Consider the following 26,443-nt stretch of genomic DNA (forward strand, 5'->3'; position numbering starts at 1 on the left):
GCTGCTAAGGTCAGGCTTAGAAACACAAAACCATCTGCCAACTCTCTAGGGCTGGTACCTGCAGTAGAGCAATTTTAGAAGAACAGGTGTTCACTTTTAACTTACCTTTTCTTTTCTTTTTGCTGAAATCATGACTTTAGCTACGAAGAGCCTCCAGTTGGTTGATGAAATTCACAAACGGTCTATTGTAACTTAAAATAACCTGGCCCAAAGGTATTGTGATAACCTCAACGGTTCTTGCACAAAGTCATAAACCACTCATCCCGGGACTTCCCTGGTGGTCCAGTGGTTAAGACTCCATGCTCCCAATGCAGGATGCCTGGGCTTGATCCCTGGTCAAGGAACTAGATCCCACATGCTGCAACTAAGAGCCTGCATACAACTAAAAAGATCCCGCACGCCAAAATGAAGATCCCACGTGTGGCCACTAAGACCCGGTGCAGCCACATACATAAATATTTTAAAAAACCCAAAACACTCATCCCCGACAATGGCCACTCTGGCCTCTCTGGAAGAATTTGGCAGCATCAGAAAACAGTAACTACAAGGCATTGCCCCAGAACGTCTGCCATTGCCCCAGAATGGCTGCCATAGACTGAAAGTTTGTGTGTCCCCAAAATTCATATGTTGAAACTGAATCCCCAGTGTGATGGTACATGGAGGTGGGGCCTTTGGAAAGTGCTTAGGTCATGAGGGTGGAGCCCTCATGAATCAGATTAGTGCCCTTATAAAAAAAGACACAACAAGAAGATTGCCATCTATGAACCAGGAAGCAGGCTCTCACCAGACATCAAATCTGCCACTGCCTTGATCTTGGACTGCTACTTTCCAGAACCATGAGAAATAAATGTTTATTGTTTATAAGCCACCTAGTCTATGGTATTTTTGTTATAGCAGCCCAAACAAATGAAGGTAAAGACTAAGCCAAGGAACACTGTTTAACTCTGAGTGTGGAATAGATCCAGTCTGGTCCATCTCCTTTGCAGAGTAGGCTTGAGAGCCCACAAAGTCCATAAAATCTGACACTTAAATGTTTCTGGTTCCTTGAAAGTATCTTCAGTAGGCTAAGAACATTTTCATAAGTTTTTGATGACGATCTATAAACACATCCATATGTTTGTTGATGATGGCTCAATGACTATAGTTGTTGTTCCTCTATTAAAAAAAGAGATTCAGGGTTAACACCAAGTTTTCTTCTTTTAAATGGAGGTATTTCTTGTCCTTGCTAACCATTTATGTCTCCAATTTCCCGAGAATATGGGAAATTCCCCAAAACACTCTTGTGGTAGATCGTATTTTTCCAAAGATTGCTGCAGTCAGATATACCCCATCTCATATGCTCTTATTACAATGTGACATTAACAATCCTCCATTAAGAGGTGGGATTTGTGTCCCTGCCCCATGAGCCTGGAGAGACCTTCATAAATGCCTCAACCAATAGAATGTGGCAGAAGTAAAATCATGTGACTTCCTGGTATAGTCATAAAAGGTGAGACAGCTTCCACTTGGTTTTCTTGGGGCCTTAGGAGCCAAGCCTACATGGAGGAAGTCCAGCTCTCCTAAACCCACCATGCTGGAAACATCACGTGGAGAGATTATGTAGAGATAAAGGTGTTCAAGGAGGCCTAACTGGGGACTTCCCTGGTGGCGCAGTGGTTAAGATTCTGCACTCCCCATGCAGGGGGCCTGATCAGGGAACTAGATCCCACATGCCTGCTGCAACTAAGAGTTTGCATGCCACAAGTAAGGAGCATATGTGCCACAACTAAGGAGCCAGTGAGCCACAACTAAGGAGCCCACCAGCCACAACTAAGACCTGGCACAACCAAATAAATAAATAAAATAAAATAAAAATTAAAAAAGAAAAAGGAGGCCTTACTGTTCCAACTCTCAGCTGTTTCAACTCTCAGCTGTTTCACTGTCCTCAACTCAGGCTCCAAATGTGTGTAAACAAGCCTTTGATGATACCAGCCCTACCTTTGAACCACCCCGGCTGACACCAGGTGGAGTAGAAACAAGCCTTCCGAATATGTCCCGTGCAAATTCCTGGGGACCCACAGAATCTCCGAGCATACATGTAAATTTGGGGGTAATATTATACAGGACAGTAACCAAAGCAACCCTCTAGGGATATTCCTTGAAGTATAGCAAGGGCACTAGATTTGTAATCACATAGCCTTGTTTTGAATCCAGATCTAATCATCTCACTAGCAAAGTAAACTTAAGCAAGTCAATTTCCTTTCTGAGCATTACTTTCCTCATCTATAAAACAAGGATAATAATGACTGCCTTAATATACATCAAAACATTGGGGAGAATATTTCCACACCTATGACAGATAAAAGCTCATAATAAAGAAACTGGTAACAAAATGCAATCGAAAATAAGCAAAATACATGAATAGAGAGTTCAGAGAAGATAAAATATAAGTAGCATGTTACTGTAACAAAAGATGTTTAAGTTTCCTAATCAGGTAAATGCAAAGTAAGGAATACTAAGCTATCACTTATCACATTAGCAAAATTCTGCTGGTGGGTTGTGGTGAAAAGGATACAGTGCTCTGGCAACATGAACAGCTGCGGTCTCTTTTGGAAGGGTATCTGACAATACCTACTAAAATGAAAAACACACACATTCCTCTTTTTTTTTTGCATGTGAGATCTTATTTCCCCCACCAGGGATCGAACCCATGCCGCCTGCATTGGAAGCGTGGAGTCTTAACCACTGGACTACCAGGGAAGTCCCCCAAAATACACACATTATTCAAACCAGAAATCTCTCTCTCTCAAGTCTATCCTAAAGAAATAAAAGTACCAGGACATAGAAAATAAAATAAAGTTTCTCTCTACAGTACAGCTTCTAATGGTAAAGCATCAGGAAATAAAATCAAAGGTCTTCAATAGGAGACTGAGGGGGGAATTCCCTGGTGGTCCAGTGGTTAAGACTCTGTGATTCCACTGCAGGGGGCACGGGTTTGATCCCTGGTTGGGGAAATAAGATATTGCATGCTGTGAGGTGTAGCCAAAAATAAAAATAAAAATAAAAATAAATAGGAGACTGAGGGGATTGATTAAATGGTGGAACAGCTAATAATGTTAGAACAAGCTAGAATGAGCTATAGTATGGATCTCTATAGTATAGGTCTCTAGCCACCTCTACAGTACTGCTTCCCTTGTTCAGGATCCACATTCCCAAGAGATGGTTTCTGATTTGGCGGAGCCCGAGTAGCATGACTGCCCCCTGAGGTGCAGAGAGAGGTAGCACCTGGCCACCTTGGCTTCCTTGGAGGAAGTTGGCCAGTACCTCCTTGACTATTCACAATGACGCTGCATAACTCCAAACAAATAATCATAACAACAAAAAGTCAGGAAATGGCTTTAATCTATCTTGAGCTAAAAATTGAAAACAATTTTCCCATTCTTTTGCTATCCTTGAGTTTACCTGATGCCCTTCAGCTGGACAGTCTCATTTCTTTCTCTGCTCCAATAGTACAAGGCTGTGACTCCTCTTATTGTGATTCAATTCACAGGGTGTTCATGGTCTCCAAGAGTTCAGTCTCGCACTCACCTGATGCTCTCTGACACGAAGGACTGGTTTGTGGTTTTGACTGTCTCTGCTGTAAGTCCCATCCCATCAATCAATGGTCTCTGTTCAGCAAAAGCCATTTTGCATGTGTATAAAAGAGAAAATAGGCTTGAATGATCTTCCCCTGTACTAGAATCTCACTAGAGTGCTGTACACTTTTTGATATAGGGATCCATCCCTGCTGGGAAAGATTACAATATTCACTTGCAGTGAATGATTAATATTGCCAAGCCAACTCCCTAATATTGCATAAAATAAAATGTTTTGGCTCCCCTAAAAATCAGGGTTTCTTATTCTTGCAGGTCTCAGCAGCCCAACTTGTTTTGCATATGGTTGCATGTTTAATTAGTGATCCTTCTGTAAGTGTCTGCAATTAGCACCATGATGATTAATAAAATAACTCCTTTAAAGCTCCATTTAGCTAGCAGAACTGCACAATCAGGTGTAATTAATTCATCATTAATAAATCATGGCTGATTAACTAATCTGTATATTACCAACATTTTACTGAACAGCTCCCACCTGAGCACAGCTAATTTTTCTATGCTGAACAGAACTGGAAACTAAAAGAAAAAAAAAAAAAAACCCAGCTCCTCCAAAACTGCACTAAGCAGCAAGTATATTGGTATGGTCAAGGAGATTTTGAGATAATGCACATTTAAAGTTATTGAGCTACATAGGCAATTGCCATTTGGGAGGGAAGAAAACAGTGGCTGAATACTAGTGGTTCTCAAACCTAAGTGTACACCAGGATCACCTGGAGGGCTTGTTAAAAACCAGATTTCTGGTCTCCATCTCCAGAGCTTCTGATTCAGTGGGTCTGGGATGGGGCCTGAGAATTTGCTTTTCTAACAAGCTCCCAGGTGGTGCAGATGCTGCTTGTCTAGGAACCACACCTGGAGAACCATAGTTCTCCCTTTCTCATACCCTGGGGATGACTCACAATCGCCATGATTCCTATGTCCTTTCTATAGGTTTTAATAGTTTAAAAAACAACAATAAAAATAGCTTACAGGGCTTCCCTGGTGGCGCAGTGGTTGAGAGTCCGCCTGCCGATGCAGGGGATGTGGGTTCGTGCCCCGGTCCGGGAAGATCCCACATGCCGCAGAGCGGCTGGTCCCGTGAGCCATGACCACTGAGCCTGCGCGTCCGGAGCCTGTGCTCCGCAACGGGAAAGGCCACAACAGTGAGAGGCCCGCGTACCGCAAAAAACAACAACAACAACAACAACAAAAAAACAGCTTACAGTATTATTTATCTATCCTTCAACTGGATTGTAAGTTTAATAAGTACTTTCTTTTATTTCTCTCAGCCCCCATAGAACCTAACTACTTTCAAGATGTAGAGGCTCTAGACAAAACCCAGACATGCCATGTGCATTCATCTCTGAAGCCTTGCTCATGCCCCAGTCTTTCGAAGCCCTGTCCTTCAACACTCCCCAGACTACGCCATAGCATTCAGCGTCTGCCATATGTAGACCCTAATCACAGACCAGTGCAAGTGCTCATTATCTTTTCATGAAAGGATGAGCCTGGTTTTCCCAGTTAGAGTCCCTTGAGAGCTCTATAAGCTTCCCCTCTAATCTCCTTTGCAGTCTGGCCCCCAGCTCTCCACCCCACCAGCTTCTAGCCCGGTGTCTTATACACAGGAGACAGCAAATTGCTTTTTACCAACCATGTCAGATTGCTGAGCAGTAGATCTGACACATGGGCTGGGAATTCAGATCCCAGCTGGGCACCTAACTTGCAGAATACATGGGAGCCACAGCAAGGGGAATTCCCACCCCAAAAAGAACTTGGAAAGAGGCAAGATATTACTTTTCGTGTTTAAATTTACTACCACTCTATCACACATACATTTTTAAAAATTTCTGGGCTTTTTAGTTATTTAGTTACATGTCCTGATTTTTAGTTATTAAACATGAGTGTGTTCCAATGAAGAAAATAACTTTTTAGGTACATTAAAATTACTCCAATCTTACCCTCCACGCGTGAACTCTTTTCACTTTTCTATCTTCGTGATCCATCTTTGTCCATATAAATTCGTTTTCTCCACAGACACAGCATAACATCGCTAACAGTTTATACTCTACTGTGATTTTCTTTCTTGGTATTGTATCATGAATTTTTTTTTTATATTTCCTCACAGTTATTGGGTCATTTCAATGGCTGCAAAATAGTCTATCTGGTACTCACACCGAAGTTTAAATGGTTTGATCTTGCTCCTCATAAATTTGTTCCTCATTTTGTGATTGGTGCTCATAATCAAAGGTGACAAGATTATTCTTCGTTATTGTTTACTTACATTTCAAATATACTCACAGGTAGAGCCAAAACTCCATTCGTTAATTAGTCAGGAAGCATTATTAACTTTCCATTAATATGTCTTTGCTGTTCTATGTCTAAGGTGAGGATTAAGTAGACTACTGTGCAAACTTTATTCAAAGCAGCCCTTTACATTTCTTTCTACGTGGAAAATACTTAGTAAATCAAGATTGCAGCGTCGCGCACAAGCGCATCTAGGCCGTCAGCGTGCCCTCTAAAACAAGAGCAGCACCTCCCTTGATGTCAACTCGTCCATCAGGACGCAGGGAAATCTTCAATTCTCCTCCCCGGCTGGAACACTGAAAGGCTAAAGAAAACAAAACAAGTCACAAATTAAGATCATTTTCACCCTTTTTAATTAACAGGACATAGTGAGAGACCATGTATTACAAGCTCTAGAATCCTCCCCGGTCAGTTTAAAGAACACATTCCTTCAAACAAACAAAAACAAAATAAATGAACAAACCAAACACAAATACATAGACACAGAGAACAGAGGGTGGTTGCCAGAGGCAAAGGGTCAGGGAGGGGCAGGGAGATCAAAATGGGTAAAGGGGATCAACTGTACGGTGAAAGATGGAAAATAAATTTTTGGTGGTGAGCACGTTGTAGGGTATATATAGAAGCAGGAATACAATGTACATGTGAAACTTATATAATGTTATAAATCAATGTTACCTTAATAAAAATCAATTAATCTTAAAATTTTTTTAAAATAGAATGCATTCCTTCATCTGTGCATGGTATTGCCCAGCCCACCCCATTCTCCTGAGGACTGAGACCACAGACGCAATTTGACCCACAAAATACACAGCTCTACAGCTTCGCTTTCTGAGCCACTTCCTCTATTACTTCCTGTAATGCCCCAGACATACCCTGCCCATATAGCATCCTCCCTGGCTCTGTCTAGGAGAAGGCAAGCACATGTGAAAAGACAGAGGCTAGGACTAAAAGTCTAAGAAGATAAAGAGGGGTGCTCTTGGCCCTTCTGAAAAGGCCCCACCTTCCGAGGTCTGAATAGGCAAAGGGAGTTCTTTACTCATTGCGGCTAGCAAGCAACCACACTTGTCAGGCAACCATGAGGCACAGCCTCAGGCTTCCTAAGTTTAGGGGAGTAATTAGGCTCACCAAAGAAAGAGAACAGCCACCGTGCTATTCCCAAATCAGGGTCACAGAGGCTTAACCATCCCACTAAGTAAGAACCTCCATCCTTGAAAGTCAAACTCCTACTTTGATTGTGTAGCCGGTACCACATACAACTAGCTACGTAGTACTAGCTGTGTAAATTCCACTGGCTGCCATTTATTATCTCTGCCTCAGGCAACATGTAAATCACTAGGAGACTTGGTTCCAAAGCGGTTTGTTTGATTTAATCTCATAACTAGCAATGGCAGTAAGGAACCTTGGTAATCATCCAGTCTCAACTTGTCACATTATAAATAACCTTTCTGGGCCAAAGTTACACAGCTAGTTAACTTTATTCGACAAACATTTATTGGGTACTTACTGTATTAGAAGTGTGCCCTTGTGTTGGGAGAGACAGAGGTGGAAGATGTTTGGGGTGGAGGATGTTTTGAGTAGAAGGTTCAGGGGGAAGGAATTTGAAACCTCTCGTTTTCACGTGGGTGATAGTTAACATTTTATTACATATTCAAGTGGATAGTACATATGAGAAGAGATACTAGCTTCAAGTTAATCAAATTTTTTAAAATTTGAAAAAGAACTGTCCTACCGTGCATGGCTTTCTTCCCCAGTTGCTGGGACCAGTAGCTGCTGAGAACAGTATGTGCAGACCCTTAAAAGAAGTGAAAAGTTATGGTACAATACCAAAGAAAACAGGGGCAACTCTGTGCTAAGTTCATAAACAATCAACTATTCACTTTGACTAAACCTTAGATGACTTAGTCATTATGTTGGCCGTGGCCAAAGCCAAGTGTGGAATTAAGGATGGAAATAGAAAGGAAGACATAGAATTTACGGCTAACTCCTCCAAACGATGTATCCGCTGTCTTATACTTTCTGAAAGCTGAACTAAACTGTAGGTTTTAATTCTTGTCTTGTCTACCAGTTCATTGTCAGCCCATGGTAGAATCAAGGTCTTCACATAAATCTGCCTACATCTTTCAAGGGAAAAATATCTCCTTCCTCTTAGGACAAACATGAAAGAAAAGGTGGAATTCTGACAAAAGGCTATATTTCCCACCAAGTCAGCATTCACAGGTTTTCGGTGCCAGAAGAACTTTCTTTTAGTGAGGTATTTTTTCATATGATTGTGCCCTAGGTTTAGATCAGAGAATAGATATTAAAATGAAGAAACAGGGCTTCCCTGGTGGCGCAGTGGTTGAGAGTCCGCCTGCTGATGCAGGGGACACGGGTTCGTGCCCCGGTCTGGGAAGATCCCACATGCCGCGGAGCGGCTGGGCCCGTGGGCCATGGCCGCTGAGCCTGCGTGTCCAGAGCCTGTGCTCCGCAATGGGAGAGGCCACAACAGTGAGAGGCCCGTGTGCCGCAAAAATAAATAAATAAATAAAATGAAGAAACAAAATGTAAAGTAATAACTGACAGAAAAGTCTTTGGGAGAAAAAAAAATGGTTTGGAAAAGGTCTCTCCTTCAGGAAAACTTACTAATGTTATGGGAGGTCCACATAGGGTGCCCAAGCATCCCAGTATGCCTGAGACTGTCCTGGTTTTAGAACTGAAGATCCTGTATGCTGAGAAGTCCTTCAGTCTCAAGCAAACTGAAATGGTTGGTCATCGCTGCCCTTCCCACTCTAGAAAAGCATTATTACAGGGGGAAAAACTTGCCCTCTGTAGTAATTAAAATCTTTGGGAAGCAGCTGTGCAAGTGTAAGTCCACTCAGAACTTCTTTTCTATTGGGGAGGGTTGAGTTGGACCAACAGCCGCTGGGCATTTTCCTGAGTCTTTAAAAGTGCTTGCTTGCTTGCTGAGCTTTGAATTTCACATATTTTGTTCCTCAGAATAACTAAGTCAAGGCCCTGAAACCATCCCAGCCCCTGCCATCTGACCAGAACAGGAGGCTCACAGTCTCTGCTCAGCCTCCTTTTACCCTGGCCACTATCCCATCCACCAGCCTCCTCCATCCTGCATCCCCCCTTTTGCGGCTCAGCCCATTCTTCTCAAGGAGGATGAAAGTACGAGGCTTCATATTTTTGCCCATCTTTGATTTCATCCCTCTGCTTCTGTCTGGTAGAAGATCCTGAATACCCACGTTCCTGAACCCACCCCACCCACTTTGTGGGCAGGTCAGGGAAATGAGGAGGGGAGGAAAAAACAAAACCACTATGCCTGTCCCAATTTCCCACCAGCAGTCCAGGGCTTGATTCTTCAAAAACCAATTCTTATCTAGATCAATGATCATGCAGGCTGGTCACTGAAAAGGAAAAAAGGCTTTGGGAATGTAGTGGACATTGGCCACTGGATTTTGCAAATGGCAGCTCTAGAAGTGTTGGCTCAGGGAGCCAGTTTTGTTGTTATTATTAAAATACCTAATAGCTATTGGGCACTTACCATGTGCCAGGCACTGTGCTGAGCACTTAACATGCATTGTGTTTACATAACCTATGAGGTATTATCCATATTTTATAGCCATGGAACAAAAGCTTTAAAAAGTTAAGTCAGGGACTTCCCTGGTGGTCCAGGGGTTCAGACTTTGCCTTCCGGTGTAGGGGGTGTGGGTTCAATCCCTGGTCGAGGAGCTAAGATCCCACAGGCCTCGCGGCCAGAAAAAAAAAAAAAAACTCCAAAACATAAAAATCGAAGCAATATTGTAACAAATTCAATAAAGACTTTTTAAAAAATGGTCCACATCAAAAAAAATCTAAAAAAAAATGTTAAGTCATTTGCCCAAGGTCAACGGCTAAGAAGCTAGGATGCAAACCCAGGCTGTCTGACACTAGTTTAATCCTGCTAGACTGTCTCCTTAACTCTGTGTTTTTCACATGAGACTTCAGTGAAGGGATGGGGGAGGGGGAGGTAGGGAAACAAAGGCAGCTCAAAAACCAAACAACCTGAAAGGTCACGTGGAGGGCACATAAACAGCTACTTGTTATCCTCCTCCCTCCCCACAGTTTAGCCCTCTTCAGGACTCAAGTCAAAAGTACCTGTTACGGGGTCTTCAGCCAAACCAAACCATGGAGCGAAATATCTGGAGTAAAAGTCAAACGCTTGAGTCTGCCCATCAGGCTCTCCCTTGATGGTGAGAATGAGTCCTTTCACCTTCCCCGTGTTTTCCACTTGCGGCAGATTCTGTGTGTTCACTTTCAGGCTCTCCAGAAATGACCTTGTTCATAAACGGGGTGGATCAGGACAAAGCCATTCAATAGACTACCCACTACCCACACTCTGTAAAGCAGGCCAGGATGCAGCTTGCCAAATGGCTCACCAGGAGGGAAACAAAACTCTCTGGCTGTGTAAATCATGGTTTGACGGAACATGGCACAGCCAGACCAAGCCAGAGCTATAAATCTGGGTGCTCGGTCTTCCCCAGGGTGCTGACGAAGCCAAAAATCTTGTTTACCTGTTGTAAGTATCACTGAGCCGGACCAGGAGCTTTCGGGTATCTGGGGAATAGCGGATGTCCTGAACCAGTGTGTCACCTATGGCAGTCTATGGAGACAGACCAAAACCTCCTCAGGAATTTATGAATTTGACCCATGTTTGGAGAGCAACCTCCCATGAGCGTCTGCTCTGTGCCTGGCACACCCAACATCTCCAATCCCAGGAGTTTCAGGTCAGTTTCAGGACTCAAGGTATTGCTCAAGAAGGCCAGTTTCCTGGCAGCCAGAGACCTTGATGACGGTTGAGTTTACCCTCTGAGTTTAGCCAAAGATAGGCATTGTTCACACGTGTTACTACGTGCCTCAACACACAACTCCTTCAAGTGGGTATTTTCCCCACAGATAAGAAGATTCAGAGAGGCCCAAGGTCACACACACACACACACCCCTTGACCCAGGTCTGAGGGGCCCTGGAGTCAAAGTTCTGAAGTACTACTGTCTACTATCTGTAGAGGTGGGGGCTTCATGCCTGCCTCTTGGAGTTGTTGTGAGGATTAAGTGAAATAATATGTGGAGTTCCTGTAGCAGTAACTAGAAGCTTCCACATGGGAAGGACTCAGGGCCAGCAGTCTGACTGGAAGTGGGGACGAGGGCACTTGTCTCAGTGCTGCTCTGCTTGGCAAGCTCGCTGTTCTCACGCAGACTGTATGCTACAGACCAAGAACGTAGCAACATTTTCTAGAGATACCTTGATTCACCCTTTACCGGGCTGCACATAGCCTCACTCATATCCAAGACACTGTATGTTTGTCTTGTCTTTGCTGGCTTGGGGTGTTGAGGGAGATTATGAGAGGACAAAAGCCCCTCTGAGTCATCCTGTGGCACCACCACCAGCTGCCTTCAAAACAGACAAGAGTTACACGGTAGTTGTCTGGTTGTCACTAGGTGGCTTCAGGTTCTCTAATCTTCTTTAGGGACTGAGGTGTTCTAGGTCCTATGGCCAAGACTCCCTCTGCCATGGGTGATGCCTGGAATGTCTGCCTCTGTGACCACTGCTGACCAACGTTCCCCCCACCCAGAAATGGGAACGCCTACAGCCCGATCCCATCTGCTCTCCGGGACCTCTCAGTCTCTCTGAAGGGTCATCCAGCCCTTCTCTGCATGGATTCTTATGTCAATTTGAAAGTTTAATTCTCAGCTGAGAATCTTATTGCCAGTTTCTAGGAACACGAAATGACAATACTCACAATAAATAACCCTTCATCATCCTCATTTTACAAATGCCGATCCTGAGGCTTAGAGAGATCAGGTTAAGCTCTTTCTACCATGAACAAGGTCTAGCACTGTGAATATTTTCCATTTTCTTGCCAATATGTTTAAAGTAGTTCATTTATGAATTTGGCTTGTCTCCCAAAACCCAAGCCATAGGTAGAGCTGAGGGTAAAATCAGAATCCATGATACTTGCTTATACTCTGAAAACTTAAAGCAAAACACTAAAGAGATTATAAATGCTGAGTTGAAAATTCACTGAGAAATACCATAATATGCCATTTTACAGAATCATTTTTTCTCATGGCTGCCCTTGGCCTGGTCCTGACCTGGGCCCTTCCTGCTCTACAAACTAAGCACCTGGCCATCCAAGGCTGTTCTGGCCTTCTGGAATCTCTGGGAGACAACTGTAGTGCCTGCTGCACTGGGTGGCAGTGAGAATTAAATCAGATAATACATTAAAACACTTAGGGCTTCCCTGGTGGCACAGTGGTTGACAGTCCGCCTGCCGATGCAGGGGACGCGGGTTCGTGCCCCAGTCTGGGAGGATCCCACATGCCACGGAGCAGCTGGGCCCGTGAGCCATGGCCGCTGAGCCTGCGCGTCTGGAGCCTGTGCTCCGCAGCGGGAGAGACCACAACAGTGAGAGGCCCGTGTACCGCAAAAAAAATAAATAAAAAAATGAAAAATCACTTAGTGCGTGGCACTGCACAGGGGAGACTCAAAAATGTTCATTGTCATCATCGTCATCATCAAGCCCCATCCCCACACAGACCCTTGAGGAGGCCAGTCTATGTATCTTGTCTTTTCTATTGAGGTTCCCATGCTTTCCTGCTCTCTTCCATCAAAGCACAGCCCTGTCATCTCAGGCGTATTCTCTACTAAAGACATCAGGACACCAACAGCTGCCAGGCAATTTCCACTCTTTCTTTTCACTCTCAGCCTGCCACACGACAGTCTCCCCTTCCCCACCTTTCCATGGAGGCTAATCGGATAATGAAGAGTCAGGGAAAACTGGTCAACCTTCTCACTAAATAGATTCAATATTATTTTTCTTTTTTTTTTTTTTCTGGCTGTCGGGTCTTTGTTGTGGCGCAAGGGCTTATCTCTAGTTGTGGCACACGCACTTCTCTCTAGTTGTGGCGTGTGGGTCTTCTCTCTCTAGTTGTGGCTCTCAGGGTCTGTAGTTTGTGCACGATGGCTCTATCGTTGAGGTGCATGGGCTTAGTTGCCCCAAGGCATGTGGGATCTTTGTTCCCTAACCAGGAATCAAACACCCATCCCCTGCATTGTAAGGTGGATTCTTTACCACTGGACCACCAGGGAAGTCCCTAGATTCAATATTAAATTCAAATCTCAAATGCACAGTGCAGTATTCAACCAAGCTTAGAATGGAACACTTGTACTGGTAGAAGGCCTATCTGTTGAGATCAAATAGTACCAAATCTTTGTTCAAACGATAAAAGATGATCATATCACACGGCTCAGGTTTGATTCTTTTCACCAACCTTTATCAATTCCTCCACTTCACGGAAGTCCTAGATTGGGAAAAAAGACAAAACTACTGTAAAACAGGAAAGCTGTCAGTTTACGGCAATAATTAAAAAGAGCTGGGAATTCCCTGGCAGTCCAGTGGTTAGGACTCCATGCTCTCACTGCCGAGGGCCTGGTTCAATCCCTGGTCGGGGACCTAAGATCCCATAAGCCGTGCAGGGCGGCCAAAAGAAAAAAAAAATTAAAAAGAGCTGACCTGGGGATGGGCTGGATAAAGAGGCAGGTCCAGGACAATACCATCCTCTTCTCTTCTGGCCTTTAGTTCCCCACTCAGAGTGACAAAGGTTAGGGTGCTATTCATGTTTTCTGACCAAAAAAAGAATTCTATTTTGTCAACTAGAAAACTTTTTGAAAGGAATCAAGAAATAGGAAAATAAACATTGTTATATAGTTGCATGTCTGTTTTGATCACTGTTATGTAGTCTTAGATTCTCTGGCAGTGTTGTCCTTTCCAGTAAAGGGGTCCCAGGTTTGGGTTACTGGGGTCCTAAGTGGAGAAAACTCTCACTGGATTCTAACTTGAGAACCAAGAACATAACTGATTGGACTTGACATCATGCTGTGCCCTTGAAAAAATTATTTAATCTCCTTAAACCTCAATTTCCTCATTAATAAAATGGGGTAATAATTAAAACTATACTAATTTCATTTTACCAATAAATTGGGGGTAATAATTAAACATAGCTCATAGGGATGCTATAATGTTTTCTAATGCAGATTTTTAACTATCCCCCTATAATACTATAGAGTTATAAACTCTACTAGTTTAAGATAAGCCAAAGGGATGACAAATAGAACATACAGGTTATGTACAACAGTCTGAGATGAACAAATCAAGCTTACCATAAACAAACCAAACTATACATAAAATCTTGATTTAAAGATTAGATCACCAAACCTGATATAATATCCCTTCATGTTACTGATACAACTTGGGCCACTTACCTCAGTGTGGGTAACATTTTTAGTGAAAACAAAGATTTGTGACTTAATTCTTTTCTCTTCCCTAATATTTCTGTAATGCTTAACCGTATCTCAAAGGTGAGAAAATTCAGCACTGCTGATTAACTTTCACAAAATTAAATTTACATTCTGAAACCCAAAGTTTAATTCTTCTCATTATAACTGGTGTAAGACATCATTATTTACAAAGCGTTTTCTCATCGAACCTGAGGCCCACCCTGTGGAGGCCTATCAGGCCTTTCTTTGGTGCTACCACTTTGCAGTTCAACTTCTCCCTGTGTTCAATTCTGCTTTCTTTACTCCCTTAACAATACTGATCTCAAGAACACTGCCCCCAATTCTTCTGGCATGCCAGTGTGTCTCAGAGTCTGCTTTCTGGGCAAACCTGACCTATTAACACCTTCCCTTATCATCCCCACCTAAGTTGCTCCCCCAGAGAACTTCTTTTTCCAACACCCTACTCTCCACAGTTACCCCTCTGTCGTATCATCCTGTTTATTTCCTTGTTTAACTTTCTGTTTGTTGTCTACACTTATTCATGGCTGCTTCCATCTTCACTTTTAGGACATTTCCAGGCATCACTCTGCCCCATTCCCACAAAGCCCTGATCTTTATCTATTATACTAAGTGTAGCTGAGATGGAAACAGGTAGGATTAAGGTGCTGCATCCTCTCTTCACAGGGTAAATGTATACAGCTGGGGCTCATTAATATTTAAAGTTCAGAGTAAAAAAGCTCCTATTGTGAAATGAATTTCAATGTGGGTGGGGACACATTCGGGGCAAAGTTATGTCTTTTGTTTCCCCAATATCAGATCATGTTAGACAACTATTCTGCCTTGCAAGCTCTGCTCCTGTCTGTCACAGAGACCAGAGAGCTCCTATTTAGAAGAAAATGGCATTCCAGGAAACAATGACCATGGCTTTCCAACATGCATGGTACATACTCTGAAAGATCAAAGTGTTAGAGAAGCTTGTTGTTTTTGTTTCTGCATAAAAAATCGCATGAAATAAACTTTGCAGTGTCTCTATACCAGTCACTTTAGTTCATAGGAAAGAATGTGTGAGAGTTTTAAAAAATATTTGCTATTTGCTAAATGGTAAGTTCATAAAAGAAAATCACGTTACTTATTTTGTGAAACAGCACAGCTGCAGAAGCCAGGGTAGCGTGGCCACAGAGAGGAACCTCACTCACTGGTGTAAACCACCTTAATCCAAAGCAGAAACCTTCAGAGGAGAAAAAACCAAAGAGAGACGAGATCATTCCCATACAAGGGGGTCATGAACTTTTCATTTTCTTATTCTTTTCTAAATATTTCATTAGCATGATTCATCACTGAAACATGTGAAAGGAGGAGCAAAGTCTAGGCAAGACTCCTAGGGCCCCCCAGTGCTAGATCTGGAGCTGAAACACTCAAATTCACCAACACCTGCTCCCCCAGATGAAATGAAAACCAGATTAGAAGCTACCCCTCTCCCTCCTATCTGCATGCAAATAGTAAATGGACATTTCCCTTAACTATCATTCCCCCACTGGAAAAGCAGCTTCTTGTGCCATTCAGGAATGGTTAAAAAAAAAAAAAAAAAAAAAGCGTATTTACTTTGTGTAAAGTTGTCAGTTGGGTGTAGTTTTTGGATAAAAGCAGTTTCAGAGAGATTCATTTCCTTTGCAATTTTTTGGTGCATGTCTTCATCCAATTTCTAAATTAGAAACAAAAGGTTATTGAGACTCCAGAAACAAAAATCTGACTTCCTTGGATAGCAACTGCCACTAGTAAATAACAGTTTATTAATATTAAAATTTATATGCCTAAAAGGAAATAATCGCCAAGGAATTCAAGGCACTTTTATAAAGATGGTTTTTCAGAAATCCATGCATGCAACCATGTGAAAGAGCTGTGGAGGTTAAAAGCTAGAACAGATTATAAAAACCTACCGGTCTGGGCTATCCTTTGTCAGATTATTATCTAGTCTGTCTGAGAGCATGTGTTCTCTTCTAAAAATAATTTCTGCAAATGGAAACTCCACAATCTCTCTTTCCTGTTGGATGAAGAGATGTTAGGTGCCCACTCTGAGCAGGCTGGACCATTCTGCCCCCATTTACGCACAGTTCACTCCCTTTCATGAGTCAGGCCTCAGGCCAGAGGTCACCTCCTCCAGAAAGCCTTCCAGGCTACTCTGTCTCTTCCCCAGTGCTTAGACCACCTGAAATTACTTGCTATGTCCTTTTAATGTCTGTTCCCCCCACCTCTGGCTCTGGCTCTATGAGAGCACCAACGGTGCTACTTTGCTTTGTCCTGATTTAGAACAATGCTTTTCTTCACCCTGGGATGGAAGGAGAATAAATATTTGCTAAGAGAACAATTATCCAGTTAACCTTCATTTTAAAAACCCTCAATATAGATATTTTTATCCACTTACAGATAAACAACTTAAACACAGAAAGCTTGTGTGATATCCTAAGAACACAATACATCTAATAAATGGTAGAGTGATTATGAATGTGGGCTTTGCAAATGGTAAGAACCAGTGAATCTAGAGGAAAAGTATAGAGATGTTCATTCTTGAAATTTTTCTTAAGTTTTTTAATTTTTCAAGATAAAACAATTTTTTTTTTTTTTTTTTTTTTTTTTTTTTTTTTTTTAAGACTAGTCAAGTGCAGTAGTGAGAAGGGGGGAAAGAGTAGAACGAGGAGTTCGATCTGTAACTGACTGAGAACAATCAATTGAGATAACTCACTACCTTCGGACCAGCCAAGATAAAACAATTTTTTTAAAGTGAGCTTTGGCTCGGTACTTTGTGACCGCCTGGAGGGGTGGGATAGGGAGGGTGGGAGGGAGACGCAAAAGGGAGGGGATATGGAAACATATGTATATGTATAACTGATTAAATTTGTTATAAAGCAAAAAAATAAAAAAATAAAGTGAATGCAAAAAAAAAAAAAATAAAAAATAAAGTGAGCTTTGGAAACAGACATAATTGGATTTGTATCCTGGGTCAGCTCCTAGAAACAGTGCAAGAGTGGGCAAGTCATTTCACCTCCTGGAGCCTCTGCTTCTATGCCTTTAAAGTGGGAATAACAGTACTTAGGTCAAAGGGTTATTGTGAAGACACATACATACATAGACATGCATACACATGCATACACACATTCCTCTTAACTCAAGGGGAAAAAATTTGCTGAAGCATGAATTTTCTTTTTGAGAATGAAAAGCAATTTTTTAATCAACAAAATGATCACTACTTAGATTTTGAATTCTAAAGAAATCTCAAGACATTAACTATACTCCAATAAAAATTTATTTTAAAAAAAAGAAATCTCAAGACAAATGCATTTTTGCTTTGGCAAAACTTACTATTCTTGAGCTCCTGAGACCCAGAAATAAGAATTATACTTTATTCTAATAAATTCATATAAATAAATAAATAAATTCATAAATCATAAATAATAAATTCATAAATTCTAATAAATTCATAATTCACTTATCTGAGTTATGCAAGTTAAACACCCTTGTCTTTTAGTTGATTCAAATTCTTTTGAAACACTTTCCATATACTCATATAACATTACAGATATGTTTACCTATTAAAGTTTCTGTATTGAAAAAAAGGCATAAAACAGCAGTTGTGAAAAATCAGTCATGATTTTTAAAATATCAGCTGATGTAAAAATCCTAACAGGAGACTTACTAAGGTTTTCTTAAAGGAGCTCTGTATTAAAAATCTGTAGAGGCTCTGTAGTCCTACAGAAAGAGAAATCACTTAAGAAATAGATACTTATTTTCGGAAAAAAATAACACAATGGGTTTTTGTTTGTTTTTTACTTAACATTCTTCTTTCAAAAGATTGAATCCAATAATGCGTATAAAGTGCTCATCACAGTGCCTGACGCATAGTAAGTACTTGATAAACATTACCTTTTTTGTGTGTGTGTGGTACGCGGGCCTCTCACTGTTGTGGCCTCTCCCGTTGCGGAGCACAGGCTCCAGATGCGCAGGCTCAGCGGCCATGGCTCACGGGCCCAGCCGCTCCATGGCATGTGGGATCTTCCCAGACCGGGGCATGAACCCGTGTCCCCTGCATCAGCAGGCAGACTCTCAACCACTGCGCCACCAGGGAAGCCCACATTACCTTTTTGAGTGGTTCAAAGCCAGTGCTTTAACCTGCCACACTGCACTGCTTCAAGGAAATTATTATTATCCCTTTAACAGGCTGCAGGCAAGAAAACCAATGTCTATCAGATAAAATGGACTCCTGCAAGCAGAATCAATCACTGAGTGCCATGCTAGGCCACCAGCATCAGCACCATTCCCAAGGGAATGTGTTAGAAATGGAGAGTCTCAGGCCCTGCCCCAGACCTTCTGGATCAGAATCTCCATCTTAACCAGAAACCAGGTGATCCGTGAGCACATTAAAGTCTGGGGAGCCCTGGTGTATAAGGTATGGTCCTGTGGTCAAGGGCCTGAGCCTCTCAGTTGAGGAGTCAAGATACATACAGAAATCAGCAATGGATTTTGACATTAAGTACTCTAGGACTTTAAAGGTGAGGACTTGATGTGGACGTAGAAAAAGGGAAGATTTTGGTGAGTTGAACAGGAAAATGTGGGCAAAAAGCTTTGTATTGGGGACGCTTCTTGGGCAAATCACTTGACCTCACTTCTTTCTCCTTCTGTTAAATCTTTGACACTCTAGGATTCTGTAAGCTAAGGTAAAGAGAATTAGGATGGTAGGAATGAAGTGGAACGAGCACATGTCACACCTCTGGGCACCTGTGGGCCTGGGGAGTGAGAAGTCCCACCTGAGTAGAGGAGGGGGTTGGGTGCTGCTGAGGCCAACAAAGCAACAATGTTCAGAAGTGAACTCAACAGGCCACTGGCCTGTTGAATGTTCTCCATGGAAACTGGCCCACCTGCCTGTGCATATAACACCTGAGAGAAACTCAGAGCCATTTAATTCCCCAGTGCTGAGTCTGCAGTCACAGGCCTCAAAGGTGATTGAAGGGTTGATGAAGAAGAGCCTGGATTTGCCTCCTTGACTGCAGGAACCTGCAGTGCCTGCCAGTCCTTCCTGTATCTGATCTGGCCAAACTCCCTATCCTTGTCCTTCCTTTCTTTGTCTATTGCTTCCCGTGACCTTTAGGATCAGAGTCTCTAAAAGTATTAAAGCATTTCACATTGTAGCCAAGCTCACCATCTATTGGTAATAGATTCCTTTGCAAATGGGCTTTTTTGCACATCAGCTAAAACACACACCTCACTGACCATCAACTCTTTAATCTTCTCTGCTTTGGTATATTTCACCAATTACAATTTGAATTTCTATAAGTGCAATTTCTGCCCCAGAACACTGAAATGCACCTGCTATTTGCCTGAGGGGCCAGAGACATTGTAGAAAGTATGATAGTAGCAGCCCTCAATGTGCACCACATGTGGCTAAATTTCTACACTGGAACCAAAGATCAAAATAATGGTGAATCATGAGAACATTAATATTGCTCCAACTTGGAGAGCTTTAGGAAAAAAAGAATGAGACTACGTTCATTCAAAATACTGAATTTTGGTTCCAATGATGTTTCCATTTTACACTACAAGCTTATTTTTAAATGTAACATAATAGTTTCAAACCAAACCGATAACTGTTAGTTCTCTTGCTTTAATATCCATTTCCTCTTGCCAATTTCACATAAGTCAAGCTTCCAGCAGCAAAATTAGAGCCATGTTTGTTTTTCTGTCTTCCAATGTACTGCGTTGGGACACTGAGATTCCATCACTGTATGGCCCGCAAAAGATTAATGATCAGAAAATCAGAGTAAAGTTTTAAAATACTCCCACCTTGTGGCAGTTTAGAAATATGACAGCCTAAACAGGACAGTCCTGCTCTGTTCATTTGTCCCTCTGCTTTCCTTCCAGCAACGGAAAAGCACTTGTATGTAGAAAGTTCTAAATCATCTAGGAATGGGAGATTCCTTTCGAGGCACTTGGATTTCCGATTGTAAAGTTATGTCCACACAATGCAGCACTCAAACTGCAGGCCATCTTCAGTTGCTTCTAATGGATCTTATGGATGCTTAGTCTCTCCAGCTCCATCACAGAACCCAAAGCACATACTCACTTTGCATACCCTGCCCACCCCACCCTACCAATGAGAACAAAGGATGAATAACTGTTGGCTAACTAGAACTCTTAGAAGGAGATTTTGCCATAATATCACTGATTATAATATTTTCACTTTCACTCAACAGATATCTATTTAGTGCCTCCCATGTGCTAGGCCTTGTGTGTTGGAACAAGTCAGAATAGATTAAGATCTCATGGAATGTACAGTAGTGAGAGAGACAGGCATTGAATGAATTACAACAAGAGTGATGCATGTTATCAACTGGGAAGGGGTGCCATGGGAGCACATAAAAGGGGAAGACATCTAGTCTAGTATTGAGTAGAGTGGGTTAAAAGCATGGGCCCTGCAGTCAGGCAGACCTGGGGTGGGATTCTGAAGTTAGCCATTTAAGCTTCTTCTGCCTCCATTTTCTCATCTGTAAAATGGGGATAATAATAATAATAAGTCCTACTCATAGAGTGGTTGTGAGGGTGAAATGAAATAATATACGAAAAGAAATTAGCACAGTATGTATCTGGCTGAACTTGCCTGAAGTCACTGCCCTCAAAGCTGAGAGTTATGTTCTAGAAGCCAGTGAGGATACTTGGGAAGCAGAAATTCCCACATTAACATTTCCTCTTCCTTTGCGTTGCTCTCTTCCCTCAAATACTCGGCAAAGGAAAACACTTCAATGTCCTAGAAGAATCTTCTCTGCACTTTACATCATTTTTCTGGGCATAAAAATGAGAAATGAGGTTGTAACCCTCTAGAAACCCCAGGAGCCTCTGACCCAGTGTGGTCACGCTGAGCCAGTGATCCTCTCTCTGAGGAAGGGCAGCAAGTTTGGAAATGGCCACTGCCCATGAGTTAAAGCATGGATTGAACACAGCATTGCTATACACCTGTTTTTCTTTAAATATATAACCCACCAAGCTGTAAAAGGGGCTTTTGGTCATCCCTAAATTTAACCAGAAAAACCAGAACAGCAAGTACTTTAGGAACTAAAATTAAGCATTCCTCTTTAAAAGTGTGAAGCCAGGGACTTCCCCGGCGGACCAGTGGTTAAGAGGTCACCTTCCAAAGCAGGGGGTGCGGGTTCAATCCCTGGTTGGGGAGCTAAGATTCCCACATGCCTCAGGCAGGGCCCAAAAGACAAAACAAAACAGAAGCAATATTGTAACAGACTCAATAAAAACTTAAAAAAAAAAGTGTGAAGCCGATCCTCCTTGCTGTCACGGGAAATGATTAGTAGTGTTTAAAAGAATAGAAACACACATATATGAATATTACACTTAATCCTAGCACAGTGTCCAGCTTATGGTAGACAGCCAGTAAAGGCCAGTTGAATCGGGATAAATAAATATACGGGGCACACAACGAAGTTGTTTTTACGAATAATTTAAACAGGAAAACTCCAGAATAAGCCTCTCTTTAGAGAAGGTATCTTCTGAAACAATGGTTTTCAACTGGGGGCAATTTTTTTTTTTTTTTTTGCGGTACGCGGGCCTCTCACTGCTGTGGCCTCTCCCACTGCGGAGCACAGGCTCCGGACACACAGGCTCAGCGGCCATGGCTCATGGGCCCAGCCGCTCCGCAGCATGTGGGATCTTCCCGGACCGGGGCACGAACCCGTGTCCCCTGCATCAGCAGGCGGACTCTCAACCACTGCGCCACCAGGGAAGCCCCGAGGGGGCAATTTTTGATGGTCATGTCTGGGGGAGGAGGAGAGACTACTGTCATCTAGTGGGTCAAAGCCCAGGATCTGCCCAACATTTTACATGACGGCCTCACACAATAAAGAACTTTCCAGTCCAAAATGTCAATAACACTGCTACTGAGAAGCCCTGCCCTAAAAACACACAAACACATACATACACATACATATACACACACACAAAATGACAACAAAAACAAAAACCTTAAGGCTTTGTTAGGATATGAAGGAGAATAAATATGGCTCCCTACCTCTGTTGATATGTTATTTTCACTAAACAGTAAAGTTGGTTTACAGAAAAATAAACAAAGTACCACCCCTTTTCACTACCACAGCCTTCTGACCTATTCCAATAGTTGGTCGGGAGTTCCTATAGTTTTTATACCGCTGTCATTGTAACGTATCTATTTCACTTTTTAAAATATTGTTTCTATACATTTTCCATGTCTCTACATCAGTTTTATTGTAAAATTGTCAGGCATTTGAGAAAACCATCGATTTTCTTTAACTAAAAATTTTTTTTCAAGTATCTGTTTCATGTTCCATTTAGCCCTTAATCTGTTCTTGCTTTCACCTAATGTACAGTGTTATAAGTTCATGTGAAAATTTTTAAAATGGACTTGTCTAGAAAGGGAAACAAAACTTTAGAATATTCTAGAAGCTCTGGGAATGTTGTTACCCAGAATCTTTTCCTTTCCTTCCAGCAGTCTCTTATCAAGTATTCAAAAAGCTCAAAGTACAATTATCTAGTCTTTAGTCTGTCCACCAAGTTTTTCTCTAGCTAGTCTCATCTCAGTCAAATTTTAAATAATTTTAAACAAAACAAAATGAAAAAGAATATTTCTGGGCTTCCCTGGTGGCGCAGTGGTTGAGAGTCCGCCTGCCGATGCAGGGGACACGGGTTCGTGCCCCGGTCCGGGAAGATCCCACATGCCGCGGAGCAGCTGGGCCCGTGAGCCATGGCCACTGAGCCTGCGCATCCGGAGCCTGTGCTCTGCAACAGGAGAGGCCACAAAAGTGAGAGGCCCGCGTACCGCAAAAAAAAAAAAAAGAATATTCCTTTGCAGCCCTGCACTTAAAATCTGAAGCATTTTCTCCCCCATAAAAATCCAGTGTTGTTCCATCTCTGCATCCCCATGGGATCTGGCATGAGTCCCCATGGTACCCGGTACCTGGTCTTTCAGCCTCTGTGGTAACTATGGGATAATGATCAGGTTTAAAAGTATATTTCCCCTGCTAGACTCTGAGCACCTCAAGGACAGGAAAACTTACTGATCTCTATACCTCCCGTCCCTACCCTGGAGCCTGGCTCACGGTAGATGTCAACAAATATTTGTAGACTATGTAATGACAGGCTGAATACCTACTGAGTTGTGGTCAGCATTATAAGGTTTAGCACTTAACTGTCTATGATATTTTCCTGAGTTCACTTGTGTCCTCTCTACGTGTTTCAGGTGTCCACTATCTCCAGCCATGTGTAAAAGAATCCAAGGGTGGAAACAACAGTTTATACTTCCATTTTAATTTTTATTGATTGCGCATTGGGGAAAGTGCTAAATTAGCCTCCAGGAGAGCAGGATTCTTGTGTCCACAGGATAGAAAACTAGCAAACTAGTCTTTAGATATCTATTCAGTTGTCCCTGACAGGCCATCAAATTAGCCTGGTCTCACAGGTCTAAGGCACAGAAGTGAATTGAGAGACTCTTCAGAAAGCGTCCCCAGACGGATCACAGACTTCATCTTCTTTTTCTTCCTTCCTTCAGTACTAAAGCATATTGCTTTTAACTATGCTAAGTTTTTTGTTTAAATTTTTATTTCCTAGCTTTTCCATATATATAAATAACCTGCAAAATATATTTTAATGGAGAGATAGAGAGGGGAGAGAGAGAGATCTTAAGTCTGGAGTTTAGTGACTGTACTGGAGGTAAAAAGGAGTAAATTGAGGAATAATACTGATTCTTGTCATCTGGTGAAACTGAGAACATAAATCACTCAAAACTTTTCCACAACTCTTCAGGAATATTACATGGGGACATGGGGCAAATATATTAAGACTCTTTTTTAAATTTAAATTTATTTTTGGCTGCGTTGGGTCTTCGTTGCTGCACGTGGGCTTTCTCTAGTTGCGGCAAGCAGGGGCTGTTCTTCGTCGCGGTGCTCAGGCTTCTCATTGCCGTGGCTTCTCTTGTTGCAGAGCACAGGCTCCAGGTGCATGGGCTTCCGTAGTTGTGGCTCATGGGCTCCAGAGTGCAGGCTCAGTAGTTGTGGCACACAGTCTTAGTCGCTCCGCAGCATGTTGGATCTTCCCGGACCAGGGCTTGAACCCGTGTCCTCTGCATTGGCAGGCGGATTCTTAACCACTGAGCCACCAGGGAAGCACCTATATTAAGACTCTTGACAAGCAGATTTAGTCAATTTCACAAGTCCTTGACGTGAAGCTATGTTTGCCATATTGTTTCTAAACAAAGTTCACGTTTTAGAATCCGGCTGTTATTCTCTCACTAATACTCCTAAGCTCTTATGTTACTTGACAAAGCCTATTAACTTTATTACTTTCTGCACCTTGTGGTTGGAAAATGCCAACTGCAAGGTTGCATGATGAATACATCATCTAGGTAAGATGAGGACTCTTTGTTTTCTTTTGTTTTATTTATTTACTTATTTATTTTTGGCTGCGTTGGGTCTTTGTTGCTATGGGCGGGCTTTCTCTAGTTGCAGCGAGTGGGGGCTACTCTCCTTTGCAGTGTGTGGGCTTCTTGTGGGGTCTTCTCTTGTTGCGGAGCACGGGCTCTAGGCGCAGGGGCTTTGGTAGTTGTGGCACGTGGGCTCAGTAGTTGTGGTAGGTGGGCTCTACAGCGCAGTCTCAGTAGCTGTGGTGCAGGGGCTTAGTTGCTCCATGGCATGTGGGATCTTCCCGGAGCAGGGCTCGAACCCGTGTCCCCGCATTGGCAGGCGGATTCTTAACCACTGTGCTACCAGGGAAGCCCAATGTAAGATGAGGACTCTTGATCACCATTTTGCTGCTCCATTTCATGGAGAAAATAAGTATACCAAAGACTCAATTAACAATATTCACCTGTCTCAATAAAACCTCAGCCATTCTCCACCTTGATTTACACTAGAATCACCCGGGGAGCTTTAAAAAACAGTGCTGCTTGGGTCCCACCCCCAGAGGTTCTATTGTGATTGGTTGGGCATAGGAATTTTTAAAGCATCTCAGGTGATTTTAATCTGCAGCCAGCTTGATGTTTGCACTCAAAGGCCCCAACTTAATAAGAGGTTTTTTTTTTGTTTTTTTTTTTTTGCGGTACACGGGCCTCTCACTGTTGTGGCCTCTCCCACTGCGGAGCACAGGCTCTGGACGCGCAGGCTCAGCGGCCATGGCTCATGGGCCTAGCCGCTCCGCGGCATGTGGGATCTTCCCGGACCGGGGCACGAACCCGTGTCCCCTGCATCGGCAGGCGGACTCTCAACCACTGCACCACCAGGGAAACCCAATAAGACTTTTTTTAATGTGTTATTCTTTTATTGGAGTATAACTGCTTTACAATGTTGTGTTAGTTTCTGCTGTACAGTGAAGTGAACCAGGTATAGGTATACATATATCCCCTCCCTCTTGGACCTCACCGACCCCACATCCCACCCATCTAGGTCATCACAGAGCACCGAGCTGAGCTCCCTGTGCTATACAGCAGGTTCCCACTAGTTATCTATTTTACTCATGGTAGTGTATTTATGTCACACTTAATCTCCCAATTCATCCCACCCTCCCCTTCCCCCTACTCCCCACCGTGTTCGCTATCTCTGCCTTTCTATTCCTGCCCATTAAGATCATCAGTTGCTTACTGTGTTCCTGAAGAAATTTTCAGAAAATCTACTCTTGTACTAACTGCTCTGAGTAGAAGTGTACCTTGGCTTGTTTCCTAACACCCAGGTAACAACACAAAGCATCTAAGATCAAAGAAAATTTAAGTATTCTGTTAAAACTTATCCAATCAAAGAGCCATTTTTAAAATGAGACTTTCAGTAAGCTGAGTTCTCCCTAGGTTAGAGCTTAATTCCTTCTATCTTTCTACTACATTACTTAATTCCTTGCAAAATGTCTCATCTTTGGTCCTGAAAAGAATTTCTAACTGTCTGAACTATAGGTAAGGTTAAAAATATCCAGCTAGAATCTTTTAAGCTAAATGTAGTATCAGCCATGTCCAGTCACATAAAACTCATCTAGTTTCATTCTCCTCCCCATTTGGTGCTAACTAAATGAAAACACAGAGGCTACAAGGAGCTCGAGTTTTTTTTTTTTTGGCTGGGGTGGGGGGGTGGGGGGAGTCTCAACCACCAAACTACCAGGGAAATCCCCCCCCACTTTTTTTTTAATTGGCTCTAGTTCTTCTTTACATGAATCTTCATTTCTCTAGACC

General features: G+C 42.6%; 1 protein-coding gene across 5 annotated transcripts in view; it reads right to left on the reverse strand.

The window, feature by feature from the left end:
- Positions 1 to 5,225: 5,225 nt before the first annotated feature.
- The window catches only part of PBLD (phenazine biosynthesis like protein domain containing), a 42,849-nt gene continuing 21,631 nt past the window's right edge, over positions 5,226 to 26,443 (reverse strand). For all 5 annotated transcript variants that reach the window (XM_082611451.1, XM_082611452.1, XM_082611453.1 and 2 more), the window contains exons 3-10: positions 15,814 to 15,913; positions 15,341 to 15,439; positions 13,448 to 13,557; positions 13,206 to 13,235; positions 10,448 to 10,536; positions 10,032 to 10,210; positions 7,642 to 7,704; positions 5,226 to 6,216 (exon numbers count right to left, since the gene is read on the reverse strand). In XM_082611451.1, the coding sequence (XP_082467577.1) occupies positions 6,104 to 6,216; positions 7,642 to 7,704; positions 10,032 to 10,210; positions 10,448 to 10,536; positions 13,206 to 13,235; positions 13,448 to 13,557; positions 15,341 to 15,439; positions 15,814 to 15,913 (783 nt within the window). In that variant the 3' untranslated portion in view covers positions 5,226 to 6,103. The remainder of the gene's footprint in view (positions 6,217 to 7,641; positions 7,705 to 10,031; positions 10,211 to 10,447; positions 10,537 to 13,205; positions 13,236 to 13,447; positions 13,558 to 15,340; positions 15,440 to 15,813; positions 15,914 to 26,443) is intronic.

This window comes from Mesoplodon mirus (genome assembly GCF_964341445.2).
Source record: "Mesoplodon mirus genome assembly, chromosome: 2".
Lineage (NCBI taxonomy): Eukaryota > Metazoa > Chordata > Mammalia > Artiodactyla > Ziphiidae > Mesoplodon > Mesoplodon mirus.